Genomic DNA, 15,318 nt, shown 5'->3' with positions numbered 1-15,318 from the left:
CATTGATATTTGTTCTCTCGATCAGTGATCCAGATGATAATGTGGTAAATTGGATCAGCAAGTTTGCCGATGACACTATGATTGGAGGAGTTTTGGACAGAGAGGAAGGCTTTCAAATCTTGCAGAGGGATCTAGACCAACTGGAAAAAAAAGGCCAGAAAATGGCAGATGGAATTTAAAGACAAGCATGAAGTGAGGCATTTTATAAGGACAAGCCAAGGTAGGACATACACAGTAAATGGTCGGGCACTGAGGAGTGCGGAGGAACAAAGATCTGGGAATAAAGATATACAATTCCCTGAAAGTGGTGTCACAGGAAGAAAGCTTTTGGTATCTTGGGCTTAATAAATCTAAGCATTGAGTACAGGAGTTGGGATGTTATGCAAAGTTGTACGAGACATTGGTGTTTGCTAAATTTGGAGTATTGTGTGCAGTTCTGGTCGCCAAGCCACAGGAAGGATATCTGTAAGATTGAAAGAGTGCAAAGAAGATTTACGAGGATCTTGCTGGGTCTTCAGGAGTTGAGTTAGAGAGAAAGATTACACAGGTTAGGACTTTATTTCTTGGAGCATAGAAGAATGAGGGAGATTTGAAAGCGGTTTACAAAATTATGAGGGGTATAGACAGAGTAAAGGCGAGTAGAGTCTTTCCACAGGAGAGAGAAATACGAGAGGACATGGCTTTAGGGTGAAGAGGGAAAGGTTTAGGGGGAACTTCTTCACTCAGAGTGGTGGGAGTTTAGATTGAGCTGCCATCTGACATGGTAAATGCAGGCTCACTCTTAAGTTTTAAGAATAAATTGGAAAGATACATGGATGGGAGAGATCTGGAGGGTTATGGAATGTGAGCAGGTCAGTGAGACTAGCAGAATTATGTTCTGGCACAGACTAGAAGGGCTGAATGGCCTGTTTTTTGTGTTATAATTTTCTATGGTTATATGGCCATATTGAATGGTGGAGGAGGCTCTTTGGGAAAATTGGCCTCCTTCAGCTGGGATTTATGACATTCTTATGGAAGTGCTCTACAAGGGTTTTCTCCACACGTGGAGTTAGTGAGCCACTCTCTCCCTGTTCAATGAAATATATCCACAAAGCTGCTGAACACCAAATGAAAAATATTAATTCAAACATTATTTTTCTTCCATCACCGCAATTATTCCATTGCTTTATTACTCGTTCATTAAGTTTCCCTTTGAACTTGAAACACTTCAGAATTAACCATTTTACCTCTACATTTATTGTGAAGCCACAGAAATGCTGGAGGAACTCAGCAGGACTTGTGGCGTCCATAAGAGGTCCAGATGCATGACGGATGTTTTGGACCCCAGCCCTTCATCCAAGTCATGAGCAAAAAGTGGCAGAAGCCCATATTAAAAAAGCTGGTGGTGGAAAGGGGAGAATGGGAGGGGGAGGAGTGCAGAGCAACAGACAAAAGGTGTTAATTTGACATGATGAGAGGACAAGAGAGAGGAAAGATGAGAATTGATAGGGGGAGCAGGGTAGTTTTTGGCTCTGTGAAAGGAGACAGAGGGAAAAGGGGAGAAAGAAATGGAGATAGAGGGAATGAAACAAGATGGGGTGGGGGGCCTAACAGAAACCAGAGAAGTTGATGTTAATGCCACCCAGATGGAGAGTGTGGAGGGGGCTCAGATGAAAAATTAGGTCTTATTCCTCCAATTTGCAAGTGGTCTCTGTCTGACAGTGCATGGGACCAACATGAGAGGGCTCAGGTCCGAAATGTCAGTCATATATCTTTACCTCCTCTGGACGATGCAAGACCAGCTGAGATCCTCCAACATTTCTGTTTTTTTAAAACTACAATCACAGCACCTGTAGACTTTTGCGTTTCACTCCTATTGTGAAGCCACCACTAGTTCAATGAAAATCCATTTCAACTGGCCCAAAATTCATAAGGCTTTTGTTTCCTCTTTCCATCACAGATGTTGAGGGTTTGATTTGATTTCAGCCAATATTTGTGCATTAATTGTTACCATTGTCTGACATTGACCATCTAACATGAGGCTGGTGAATTAGAATAATTGCAAAACACAAATGTGGAGAAACTCCGAAGATCGTGCAGCATCTATAGGAAGCAGAAAATAACCAACGTTTCAAAACATTGCTTACTCTTTACTTCCAAAAGACACTGTGACCTGCTGAGTTTCCCCCAGCATGTTTGTGTATTGACTCAACTCCAGAATCTGCAGATGTTCTTGTTTAATTAGAATAATTGGTTATTTCTGAAAACCAACTATCTTCTCAGCCTCTCAGATGCAGGCCTCACAATGGAGTTCACCCCCCCTCTCCCCACACCATTGTTTCCGAGATTCCTGTAGGACAGTGAATGGTTTGTACCGGCGATCGTCTTTGGTGACCGCTTGCTTCACGAAGGACAGGAAGGCATTGCAGAAGTTCAGGCAGACGGCTGGCTTCCAGCTTCTCTGTTCATTCTGTGAGGAAGGGGAGCAAAGAAGTCTTTAATCTGAAGTTTGGTGTGGAATTATTGATACCAGCTCCTCATGGAAACTCTACTGCAGCAATGGGACACTTCATTCCCCTACACCCCCCCCCCCCCCCCTCAAGTCACACACCACTGTAGAATTTTAATGCCATGTCCTGGGAGAGGAATCACCAGGGGTGCCAATAACATCCGAGCTCCACCAAACCACAAGTCGAGCTACAACCTGACCCAAACTTGACCCCAACCAGTTGGAACCTGAACCAATGCCAGCCAATCCAGACTGGAACCAACCCGGACCAATCCACACCCAACCCACCTCTGATCAATCCAAACTTGACATTACCCTAACCAAACAAAACTGACCCCAACCCTGACCAATCCAAATCCTTCTGTCTGTAAATGGACACTTGTGGAATTGTGTCTACTCCTTTACTTGTTCTGGCACCCTTGTAGTTACACAGTGTTTTGTTCATCCTTTGGGGGAGGGGTGGAGTTTCAGGAAGGTTGGTTCTGCATTTCTGTAGCATCTTTCAGATCCCACATCGTCCAAATGTGGCTTTCAGCCAATGCACTCTTGTGGTAACATCAGAGTGCCAGCCAGTGTGCTCAGCAAGGAGTTTTTGGGTCAAGGGTAACCAGCAAAATCTCTCCCTGAACTGAAAGCAGCTCTGGTCCAATTCTCCCCATTCAGAAATGGAACCGAGCACCATGTCAAATTCTAATTCAATGTTAAAGGTGGGCTTACTTTTAACATTTAATAAGAATTTGTTCAGGTACATGGATGGGAGGGGTATGGAGGGCTATGAACTGGGTGCAGGTCATTGGGACTAGGCAAAAAAAAAAATGGCTTAGCACAGACTATTTTTATTTCAGACTTTCAGTGTCCAGTTTTTAAAAAGTTTATTGCAAGTGTACCTTCACCAGGTGATGGATCTTCATTGTTTAAAAAGTCTGAAGTGAGACCACTCTGCCGTTATCGTTCCGAAAACCGGCTATGATCCGAGGTACTCCTGGCAAGAAGGACTGCGCCCACCACTTGACCAGCTTAAATCTACAAAGACAGGGTTAACGTGGTGATATGTGGATTGAGGATTGCAATTGCAATTCAGGATTGAAAGTCGTCCGCTTAGAACTGAGATGCAGAGGACTTCGGCCAGAAGTTGGTGAATCTGGAATTTGTTGCCACAGGCGATTGTGGAGGCCAGATCATTGGGTGTATTCAAGACAAAGATTGATAGGTTCTTGATTTGCCAGGACATTAAAGGTTATGGGGAGAAGGCCAGGCAGTGGGGCTGAGTGGGAAAATGGATCAGCTCATGATTAAATGGCAGGGCAGACTCAATGGGCTGAATGGCCTATTTCTGCTCCCAAGTCTTTTGGCCTTATTGCTTTTGCTGTCCTTAACATCCCACAGCCAAACAGTAAGCAAACATTACGTTTTCCAGTTGGGGTTCATCATCTAACAGACATAATTTGTAACATCATGACCATCATGTTGGAGGTTTGAATCTGGACGGGTTGGCAATGTGTGAACTGAACTGAAGTTTTGTGTGGTTGCAGAAGCCACAGGAGTGGTGGAGGCGAATCCACGGACAGTCAGTGTCTCTGAGATGACCCTCTTTTGCTTCTCTTTAATTTATATTTTATTTTCAACACGGTAGAAGCTGATTCCAACCATTTAAACACAAACCGCCAAATTACACTACAGTATATCAACCTATAACTCCAGTACATTTTGGAGGGTGGGAGGAAACTAGACCCCCTGGGTGAAATCCACACAGAGGGAGAACATACTAACTCCTTACGGACAGTGCGGGATTCGAACCCCAGTTGCTGGTGCTGTATTAGTGTCACACTAACTGCTACACCAACTGTGGCACCTCTCGCTGAGTGGACAGGGGCTGACTTGGATTGACATTTACAACCACATGAATTCATCTTTGCTTTTACCAACCTAAGGAAGTTCCTTTGCTGGTTTGGACTGTAGATTTCCCGGCTGGTCTTTAGCTCCAGGTAACACTGCGGGGCCTTTAACTTTGGGTCGGAACTGTCTTTGCAGTCCACCTCGCCAGAAAACACAAGAGAGTGAGTGTTCAGCTGTGTCCGCACCACACAACAGAATGCTTCATTGGTATTTACCACCCCGGCCGGGTCTGGGCTCCCGTCTGGTTTGTCTGAAAGAAACGGTGTGAATATTAACCAAATTTCCACCTTCCTCTTCTCTGGGCAGCTGTCTGTTGTTTTAAAGCTGTTCTTTAAATATTTCTAAAAGTTTATTTATAGCACAGTAGAAGCGGATTCCAGCCATTTAAACTCAGGCCACCCAATTTCACCCAAATTAACCTACAAACCCCATCCAGTTTTGGAGGGTGGGATGAAACTGGAACATCCAGGACATGGGGAGAATGTACAAACTCCTGACAGGCAGTGTGATTCAAACCTGGGTCGCTGGCGCCGCAATAGCATTGCGCTAACCGTGCTGTCCCTCCTGTGTACAGCCACAGAGGGTGGGATGCCAGGAATTTGACCACAGCAGGCATCAATGAACTTTCCCCCTACTGGGGTAGGGACTCAGACTTCATTATTTACACCCCCAACTCCAGGGGAGGTTGAAACATTACCCAGGTTGAGAGAAATTGCATTCAGTGGCCTGTATCAAACAAAAAAACTAATTGCTAGACCCCAGCATCTGCAGACCTTCTCATTTAACGAGATGACATGGGGGAGGGGGGGAAGCCCATGTGGTTACAGGAAGAATGTGCAAACTCCGAAAAAAAGCACAAGAGGTCAGGACTGAAGCCGGATCTCACAGGCAGTAGCTCCATCGGCAGAGCCACTGGGCAAAGTTTTCTTAACTAGTTTTTGCTGATTGAATGCTTTGGCCTGAACTTGGGTCTGACCAAAGGCAGTGAGTGTTTGCATGAGTCTCTGACCTGCACACAAGTACTGCTCAAACTTGTATCCTCCATACATCAGTTCTTCCTGCTGTTCAGTCCGCTGCTCTCGCTGGCATCTGGCTTTCTCAGTCTCCACCTCACTCATGTAATAGGTTCCATTAAACAGCGTCACAGCCATCATCCAGCCATCCCTGTTCTCGTAAGGGGTGGTAAGAATTTTTGTCAGGTGTCCTCTCCATGTGATGAAATGTGTGTGCAGCTGACTGCAAAGAAAAAGGGACAATTGCAGAAAATACAAACAGGCATGCACACTCTCACACACACACTGGCCCACACAATATCAAGCATATGCAGACAGACAAGAACACACAGATCCACACACACACTTGGACTCCCACAAAGTGGAGCCTTGGCTAGGAGTGGTAAATATGGAATTCTGCCAAAGGAAGCAGTAGAGGCTGCCTTACTCAAAATATATACAAGCTACAGAGGGATAGAATTTAGCATCATCGGGAAATTAAGGGTATGAGGAAAAAGCGGGTAAGTGGAGCTGAATCCATGGCCACATCAGCCGTGTTCCTGTTAAACGGCAGAACAGACCCAGGGGCAAGGTGGCCGACCTCTGCTCCTGTGCCTTGTGCTCCAATGCCTCTGGTCAGTCAGAATCAGGTTTGTTGCATGAATGTGGGTCACATGATTTGTTGTTCTCCAGCAGCAGTATTGTGCTTTACATTTCCATAAATAACACTATTTAAAAATAAATAATTGATGTAAAAAAGAGAATAAAGTGAGGCTGTGTCTGTGGTTCATTGTCCGTTCAGGAATCTGATGGTGGAGGGGAAGAAGCAGTTTCTATCCCATTAGGTCCTCGTCTTCAGGCCCCTGTACCTCCTTCCTGATGGTAGCAGAGTGAGGAGGACATGGCCTGGGTGGTGGGGGCCTTGAGGATAGAGGGTGGTTTCTTGAAGCACCACCTCTTAAAGTTGTCATTGTTGGAGTGAAGAGCTGACCAGGGCCACGAGACCATAATGGGTCCAGGCACCTGATAAACTAAATGGGAGTGGGAAGTAGAACCCTGCCACGTCAGGAGTTTGGTAAATGTGACCGGTGAGCTGGGTGCTGAACCGTCAGGATTTTCATATGGTCAGAGTGGATTCTCTGAGCCTTTGTGTAAATCCCATTGACCAGCACTTGGACCCTTGCAGGCAGTGCTTTGGTGCTGGACCAACCATGAGAGAATTTTTGCCTCCACACCCCCCCCCACCACAGGCTGTGCAACATGCTCATTGGTACTGGTAAATAGGCTGCAGTACCCACAGGAGGGAGCCTACATGATCAGACATGTCCCTCACCTTCCCCACTTCCTCCTACAGGATTCCCTCATCATTGCAGCCTGCTGTTCAGAATAATCATTATCAACTACAGTTCGATATTTAACACCACCATCTCAAAACTGATCAGCAAACTCCCAGACCAGGGCCCCAACACCCCACTGTGAAACTGAATTCCTCACCTCTAGACCATAATCATTGAGCATGGGCAAGAACATCTCTTCCACAATCTCTTTCAACACTGGAGCACCACAGGGCTGTGTTCTTACCCCCCTCCTCCACTCATAGGACTGTGTGCCTCAGTATGAAAACAACACCATCTACAAATTTGCTGACGATACCACGGTAGTGGGTTGTATAAAGGAAGGGGATGAGTCAGTGTACAGGAGGGAGACTGAAAACTTGGCTGAATGGTGCAACAACAACCTCGCACTTAATGTCACCAAAAGCAAGGAGCTGATTGTTGATTTCAGGAAGGGAAAGCCAGAGGTTTTTAATCCACTGGGGGAAATCAGAGGTGGAGAAGGGGAGCAAATTTAAGTTCTTGGGTGTCACCATCTTCCCTGGTGTAACCATTCCATGAACTTACTTTGTCATGACAGGGGACCTCTCATCACCAGTTGGCATCAGGAACTTGTGTTTGTTTAGTAAAATCCACCTCAGGATGTTGTCCAGTTTCTCCTTAACATCATCGTTCCTCTTTATGTAGCGGTCTTTAAATCCATCTCGCAGGTCAAAATTTAGCTTCTTGTTGGAGGGAATGTTGCAGTACCTCAGCTGTCTGTTGTCGTTAAACAGGCAGCGGTGAGAGTCCAGCGAGAAGCAGCCTATTTCTACCGGCTGCCTGTAGTCAGGAAACTTCAGGTCGTACAGGTCCGGGAACACGGAGAGGACACATGCACACTTGTCCCCTGTGGTCTGGTGTGCCAAACCTGTGCCCAGCAGCTGGAATTTCCTCGGACATTCCTGAACATCATCTTCCCTCTGTCTAAAGCATCTCCTGAGTGGCTGCCCACTGCGATCAAAGTGCTTCTCCATCCTCTCACTTCCTGGTCAAACAACACACCAACAAAAAGAAATATTCAGATCAAGTTCATCCAATTATACAAGTACAGTCCTCTTTGCAACACGCTGCAAACACACATACAGAATTAACACAAACGATAGAGAGACACACACAGAGACAAAAAGAGAGAGATATCGACAGACACACACAGTACTTGTATACAAATATTAAAATAAATAACTATTATTGTTAAATAAGTAGTTGAGTCATGGAGGTTTGGTATGAACAGTTTCAGTGACAGTAATCATCAATGTTCTGGTCCACAAACAGGACATGAATTTTTAAAGGTTTTTTAATAAAAACATAGAACATAAACCAGCAGCACAGGAACAGGCCCTTCGGCCCACAAGGTCTGCGTTGAAAATCCTGCCAAATTAAACCAAATCTCTTCTGCCAGCACATGATCTATATCCCTGTATCCCCTGCACATTCATGTCTGTCTAAAAGACTCTCAAATGCTACTGTCACCACCACGAGTTTTGGCAGCCTACTCCAGGCACCCATCAATCTGTGTAAAAAAAAAAACTACAGGGCAGAAGATACACATGCATGAAAACACCAAATTCAACGACAGTTTCTTCCCCGCTGTTCTCAAGCCATTGAACGGACCTCCCATTTGCACAATGATGCTGGCTGAACATTAACTGAACCTTTTCTCTGCTATTCTGCAGCTATGTTTTATTTTGTAGTGTAGTATGTGAATATAGATTGACTTACCTGGATGGAAAGCAAAGTTTTTCCACTGTATTTTGTCCTTTATACAGCAAAGATAAAGATACTTAACCAACATTCTGGCCTTGAGCCTTTTATCAAGGTATGGACAAAAAGTGGACAGGTACCCACACAAAAATGCCCACATTTTGTCCATAACTGCTGAGTTTCTCCAGCATTGTGTTTTTACTTTCATGGTGATTAAAAACTCAGTTCTTTAAACTTTCTCCCTCTCACTTTAAATGCACGTCCTGTAGCATTTTCCATTTTTACCCGGGAAAAAGATTCTGAATATCTTCTCATTTTTTTTGTCCAACTTTGAGGAACAACACCTCAGATTATATAGGCTCTAAAAGAGTTTAGAGTCTTGGTTCAGTTCAGGGATACTCGCTCAGTTTTATTCACGTTGGATGTCATAAGTTTCTGAAACGGTCTAGAGAGGCTGGTGGAACAAGTCATTTGAAATGGAAGACTCAAAACTCTTGTCACCTGTTGATGGCCAGTGTGGTTTCACCAAGCTCTCTAATGGTTTTCATGATAAGGGAACAGAGTTTATGAAGTGATTCAGCAATGGAATGTGCAGCTGAAAAGTGTGATCTTAATCCAGTCAGAGAGCTCATGGGCTCCCCACCCTCAGCTGAGGTCCACTGCTACAGGCTCAGTCTAAGTACAGGAATCAGAACCTACAGAGAAACAGGCTATTTGGCCCTTCTATATTGTGCGCTAACCAATATTCTGCTAGTCCCAATGACCCACCTGGCAACATAGTCAGCAGCCTGCCTCCTGCTGCGGTACTCGGTGTTTGCACTGCTGAAGGCAGGCAAACCTTAAGTGGCCAGACATCTGGACATCTAGGGTGAACAGTCCAGCATTTAAGCCCTCTGTCCAGCACCACTGTGAGTCAGACATTAATTTGTCCTCCATTTAGGGGTGTAGGCCTATACCCCCAAATGGAGGGCAAATCAAGGAGGAGAAAGGGCACTTACCTGTTAATTTCAGCATGTGCGGCCAGGTTTCCTCTTGTGCACCCACAGCCTGATATTTGGATCTTGTCTTAATGACCATAATACTGGAATTCTCTCTCTGTCTTTACTAATTGGAAATGAGGAACTCATTGAATGGATTATCACATCCCAAGTGTTCTGCTGTCTTTTAAAACTGGCTGTCCAGCTGTCTCACTTGTCCAGAGAGCTTCTTTCCAAAAGAGCAAAAGTTGCTATCAAATGTCTCAAACCAGCTGGATAGGGGCTGCTTACAGAGTTGTTAACTGCATTCTAAGTCATAACCACATAAATGTTATTACAGTTATTGCAAAAGCATTTCCTATGCCTTAGGTGCTCTGTGATTAGTAAGGGATTGGTTAAAACCACTGTTTTAATTGTACCTAATTGACTTGTTATGTGCACAGTTTCACAACTCCAAAGGAAATGGGCCAATGACAATTTGTCAAGCAAAATATTTCAGTAACAATTGGGTCGAGAGCAGTGCTTCCCAACCTTCCCTTCCCACTCACATACCACCTTAAGCAATCCCTTACTAATCACAGAGCACCAATAGCATTGGGATTACTTAAAGTGGTATGTGAGTGGAAAGAAACACGTGCCTGCATGTGCACACACGATTTCCATTGCGCGCGTGCACACACGTACACCTCAGAGGGACCTCTGCCAACGTGTCCTCCATTTTGGACATTTGGAAATGGCCACCTAGTGCCCAGTGCAGTCAATGGCTGCCTGGCCCTGCCAAGGGGCGCCCAGCGTGGCTGCCTGGCCCTGCCAAGGGGCGCCCAGCGTGGCTGCCTGGCCCTGCCAAGGGGCGCCCAGCGTGGCTGCCTGGCCCTGCCAAGGGGCGCCCAGCGTGGCTGCCTGGCCCTGCCAAGGGGCGCCCAGCGTGGCTGCCTGGCCCTGCCAAGGGGCGCCCAGCGTGGCTGCCTGGCCCTGCCAAGGGGCGCCCAGCGTGGCTGCCTGGCCCTGCCAAGGGGCGCCCAGCGTGGCTGCCTGGCCCTGCCAAGGGGCGCCCAGCGTGGCTGCCTGGCCCTGCCAAGGGGCGCCCAGCGTGGCTGCCTGGCCCTGCCAAGGGGCGCCCAGCGTGGCTGCCTGGCCCTGCCAAGGGGCGCCCAGCGTGGCTGCCTGGCCCTGCCAAGGGGCGCCCAGCGTGGCTGCCTGGCCCTGCCAAGGGGCGCCCAGCGTGGCTGCCTGGCCCTGCCAAGGGGCGCCCAGCGTGGCTGCCTGGCCCTGCCAAGGGGCGCCCAGCGTGGCTGCCTGGCCCTGCCAAGGGGCGCCCAGCGTGGCTGCCTGGCCCTGCCAAGGGGCGCCCAGCGTGGCTGCCTGGCCCTGCCAAGGGGCGCCCAGCGTGGCTGCCTGGCCCTGCCAAGGGGCGCCTTGGGAAGTTGGAAGTGCACCCTAAGCGAACCCCTCAACTTTACCACCTTACCTCAGAGTGCCTTGGTGCCAGTGATGCCCCTCACTCTTTCCCACCCCTCCTGGAACGGGGCACCTTCTCCAATTCCCGAGCCGGAAGGATCTTGTGAACGGACTACCTGTTGCCTCAGGTTTGACTCCCGCCTGAGCACAGATGGCGGTCTCAGGTAACGCTCGACGCCCACCTTCTCTCACAGAAATACCCGGGCCCCTTTCAATACGCCGGACCTTTGCTATCGCGTAGGTGACCAAACGACGGCAGCGACTCTGGGCCCAGAGCCAGAGCGGGGCGATACCGGAAACCGGTCCGTCCCCAACATCCGTCTGGACAGAGCGTCCACAACAGGCGGTAAATTGATTCGAGAACATTCTAATGACACATTATCCAACCTAAAACAAAGAGCCCGTGCTCTATACATAGTTGAGTCACGGGGGGGGAGGGTGAACAGGTGCCCACTCCGCGATTAAAGCTCATTTGTGATGTACCTCGACGCTAATGACTCAATTCTGTCTGTCGGACTTCGCGGCCCTGTTTGAAGACACCGGTCAACGTCATCCCTATGCGTCGGGCGCCACGGAGAGTTTACGTCAGCTGCCGCGGTGCGAGCGAGTGCGTCACTCGGTGCGGCGGCCGAGCGAGGTAGGTCTCGGTGGGGAGGGAAGGAGGGAAGGAGGGAGCTTAGGTCCCGGGCGGCGACTATCCGTCAACGTTGCTCCACGCCCCCCCAGGGGGCCTGAGTGTGAAGATCCCGTCGCCTGGCCACCCTAATCTGGCTGAACTGACCCGGGGGGGGGGGTGCATCGACTCGGGCCATGGGAGGGGGGAGGGAGGGGGGCTGCATAGATGGGCCATGGGAGGGGGGAGGAAGGGGGGCTGCATAGATGGGCCATGAGGGGGGGGGGGCTGCATAGACTCGGGCCATGGGTCGGGGGGAGGGAGAGAGTCTGCAGCCCCTCATGGCCACTGCTGAACTCAGGCGTCACCATCTTGGCACAGTCCCTGCAGTTATAGGATTTTAATTTAAAAGATATCATCTGCTCCTTTAACAGGGCAGCTGGATTCAGTGGAACAGTACTATGTCTCCGTTTCCTGCTCTCATGGGTCTACATCATCAGCATGATTTTTTTTCCCCCTGGATGAGATGACAATGTGGTGTTCCAATTGCCAATATTTTTTTTTGTTACAGAAATGAACAGGAAAAGAAACCAGATACCAGACATTTTCTGGCAGGTTAAGAGGAGAAAGTTAGGATCCACAAATGTATTTAATTCATTGGATAATAAAGAAACAGAAAAGAGTGAAGGTAAGCCTCTTTTTTCAATTCCTTCTATAGTTTTACCCCTCTGCCTCTGCAATTTTCTAAATCCTTGCACTCATTCAATGTTGGTCATCTTTGACCATAATAGGGGAAGTTAAGTTAGAGGACTGTCATCAGGGGGCCTCAATTTGATGATGTGAATGCACTCCTTTACACAGCGGATAAATTTAAATTTGGGTCATGAAGTAAAACTGAAATAAACAATAACTAATCTCAATGATGACAACTTTGAAAATACTGGAGTGTGGCTTAAAGCCCAACTGTGTTGAGGTGCAAAATGGATTTGCTGTGTTGCAGAACGGTTAGTAAAGTGGTTAGCACAATGCTGTAACAGTGCCAGTGATCAGCGTTTGAATCCCACACTGTCTGTAGGGAGTTTGTATGTTCTTCCTGTGCTCTGGTTTCCCTCTCCCCTTCAAAACATACTGGGAGTTGTAGGTCAATTAGGTGTAATTGGGCAGCACGAGCTCATGGACAGGAAGAGCCTGCTACTGTGCTGAATGTCCAAAAAAAAAATAATGTGATTTTAACCCCATTTTTTTTTTTTTTAATTTTTTTATTTTTCACACCATAAATCACATTAGCCATGATATACACTATTTCTTTTTCACACATATACAGTGACTTTTTCTCCCCTCCCCTTTCCTCCCAAACCACCCCCCCACCCCCCCCTCTCATCCATTTTAGGTATACAATCTAGGTTGCATTAAGCCAGTCAGACAATGTTGTCATTCAACAAAATTACACCAGAAATTCTACTGAGTCCATTCTTTTCTTTCCTTCTCCTTCCATCAACTTAGGTAATGTTTGTCCCCGGTAGGTTTTCGCTATTGTATTTAATGTAAGGCTCCTATACTTGTTCGAATATTTCAATATTATTTCTTAACCAATATGTTATTTTTTCTAATGGAATACATTTATTCATTTAAATTTGGTAGTTTCTTCCTTTTAATTTGGTTATGTATTCCATTAATATTTAAAGACATATAGTTCAGCGTAGCCCTTTTATATTTTGTTTATCTTCTCTTTCCGTTTTTCCATCATTACCTTTCCTCCTTTTCCATTTCTGTTTTCTTATTTTCAACTCTTTATAAGACAACATTCCTACAACATCTAACATTTTCCTTATTCTCCTATTTCTATCTTATTTATCCCCAATCTCCCCTTCACCTCCTGAGTTGTCCTTTATCCCTTGTCGGACAACCACATCTCCCCTCTCCATTTGGATTTGCGAATCCACTCGCAAGCGTCAACTGATTTTGCAGTGACCGCTATTTCCCCCCACCCCGCCTCCCCCAGAAAAGATTTCACTTTTCATATGTCACAAAGGTCCCTCTTTTAATTCCCTCCTTATTCTCTCTATTCCATTACCTTCCCTTATTAATTCTTGTCTATACTATCTATATTTTCCTCTAAGTACAGATACATTCATGTATGCTCATTGTCTCTATTCACTCTTATACCTCTTTACCTGCATACATATCAATCGTGATCATTTTTACTCTCATTACCCGTCTTCATCCCTCAGTCTATTTTTGTCTTTACCCACATACATATCAGTCGTGATCATTTTAACTCTCATTACCCGTCTTCCTCCCTCAGTCTATTTTTGTAATTGTTCTGCAAATTTTCGTGCTTCTTCTGGATCCGAGAATAGTCTGTTTTGTTGTCCTGGAATAAATATTTTCAATACCGCTGGATGCTTTAGTATAAATTTATACCTTTTCTTCCATAAAATCGCCTTTGCTGTATTGAACTCTTTTCTCTTCTTTAGGAGTTCAAAACTTATATCTGGATAAATGAAGATTTTTTGCCCTTTATACTCCAGTGGTTTGTTGCCCTCTCTTACTTTTTCCATTGTCTTGTCCAGTACCTTTTCTCTTGTAGTATATCTTAGGAATTTTACTACAATAGATCTTGGTTTTTGTTGTGGTTGTGGTTTAGAGGCCAATACTCTATGTGCCCTTTCTATTTCCATTTCATGCTGTAGTTCTGGACATCCTAGGGTCTTAGGGATCCACTCTTTTATAAACTCCCTCATATTCTTGCCTTCTTCATCTTCCTTAAGGCCCACTATCTTTATGTTATTTCTTCTGTTATGGTTTTCCATTGTATCTATTTTTTGAGCTAGTAGTTCTTGTGTCTCTTTAGTTTTTTTATTAGATTTCTCCAATTTCTTTTTTAAGTCTTCTACCTCCATTTCTGCTGCTACTGCCCGCTCTTCCATCTTGTCCATTTTCTTTCCCATTTCTGTTAAGGTCATCTCCATTTTATTTATTTTCTCTTCTGTGTTGTTTATTCTTTTTCTTAAATCCTTAAATTCCTGTGTTTGCCATTCTTTAAATGACTCCATGTATCCTTTAATAAGAGCAAGTATATCCTTTACCTTGCCTATCTTTTCTTCTTCTATTTCACCATACTCTTCCTCTTCCTCTTCCTCTGGGTTGACCATCTGTTGTTTCTTTGTTGCCCTTTCCTCCTCTTCTTTCTTGTTTCTATTGTCTTCTGTGGTCTCTTCTTGCTGCAGGTGTTCTGCAGCTGTCGTTGCCGGCTGTGGAGATCGACTCCCCAGCTGGTCCCCCCTCCCGTCGGTGTGTTTTTTTTCATTCGCATCGCGCATGCGCGAAGTTTCGCGCATGCGCGGTTGCACACTTTTGCTCGGCTCTGCGAGCCATTTTTGTAGTCCATTATTTACCGACCTGAGGGAGCGGGTTTCTCTCTCCGCAGCGGGCCTCTTCGGACAGGTAAGGCCTTCACCTTTTTCCTCCTTTGTCTTCTCTTCCTCTCTTCTTACCGTTGCTTTCGACTTTTCTTTTTTTGTCGCCATCTTCTTTCCACCTTTATACTCACTTTTCTGTAACTTTTATTTCTGTGCCTTTGTGTTTTCTCTTGTTTTTCCCGACTTTTCTGGAGAGGGCTGGAGTTCACCGTCCGGCCACTACTCCATCATGTGACTCCTCGATTTTAACCCCATTCATGTAATACCTCAATGAGCTGGATAGCCTATTTCTGCTCCATGTCTTAGGGTCTACACCTCAGTTCAGGATGGACATTTAAAATTGGAATTCCCAGCTATGTCCTTGTTCCAAAAATGTCTTAGAAAAGGCTCTATTT

General features: G+C 46.1%; 2 protein-coding genes across 2 annotated transcripts in view; one reads left to right on the top strand and one right to left on the bottom strand.

Moving 5' to 3' along the window:
- dxo (decapping exoribonuclease) overlaps positions 1 to 11,355 on the bottom strand; it is a 21,266-nt gene extending 9,911 nt beyond the window's left edge. Inside the window, exons 1-6 of the mRNA XM_069905984.1 lie at positions 10,899 to 11,355; positions 7,278 to 7,733; positions 5,394 to 5,620; positions 4,415 to 4,634; positions 3,376 to 3,511; positions 2,355 to 2,449 (exon numbers count right to left, since the gene is read on the bottom strand). Coding sequence (XP_069762085.1) covers positions 3,403 to 3,511; positions 4,415 to 4,634; positions 5,394 to 5,620; positions 7,278 to 7,733; positions 10,899 to 11,254 — 1,368 coding nt within the window. The 5' untranslated portion in view covers positions 11,255 to 11,355 and the 3' untranslated portion in view covers positions 2,355 to 2,449; positions 3,376 to 3,402. The remainder of the gene's footprint in view (positions 1 to 2,354; positions 2,450 to 3,375; positions 3,512 to 4,414; positions 4,635 to 5,393; positions 5,621 to 7,277; positions 7,734 to 10,898) is intronic.
- LOC138747068 (inactive serine/threonine-protein kinase 19-like) overlaps positions 11,328 to 15,318 on the top strand; it is a 17,123-nt gene continuing 13,132 nt past the window's right edge. The window contains exons 1-2 of the mRNA XM_069905988.1: positions 11,328 to 11,525; positions 12,073 to 12,189. Of these exons, the coding sequence (XP_069762089.1) occupies positions 12,075 to 12,189 (115 nt within the window). The 5' untranslated portion in view covers positions 11,328 to 11,525; positions 12,073 to 12,074. The remainder of the gene's footprint in view (positions 11,526 to 12,072; positions 12,190 to 15,318) is intronic.

Source organism: Narcine bancroftii, chromosome 12, assembly GCF_036971445.1.
Source record: "Narcine bancroftii isolate sNarBan1 chromosome 12, sNarBan1.hap1, whole genome shotgun sequence".
Lineage (NCBI taxonomy): Eukaryota > Metazoa > Chordata > Chondrichthyes > Torpediniformes > Narcinidae > Narcine > Narcine bancroftii.
This window is presented reverse-complemented; position numbering and strand designations above follow the sequence as displayed.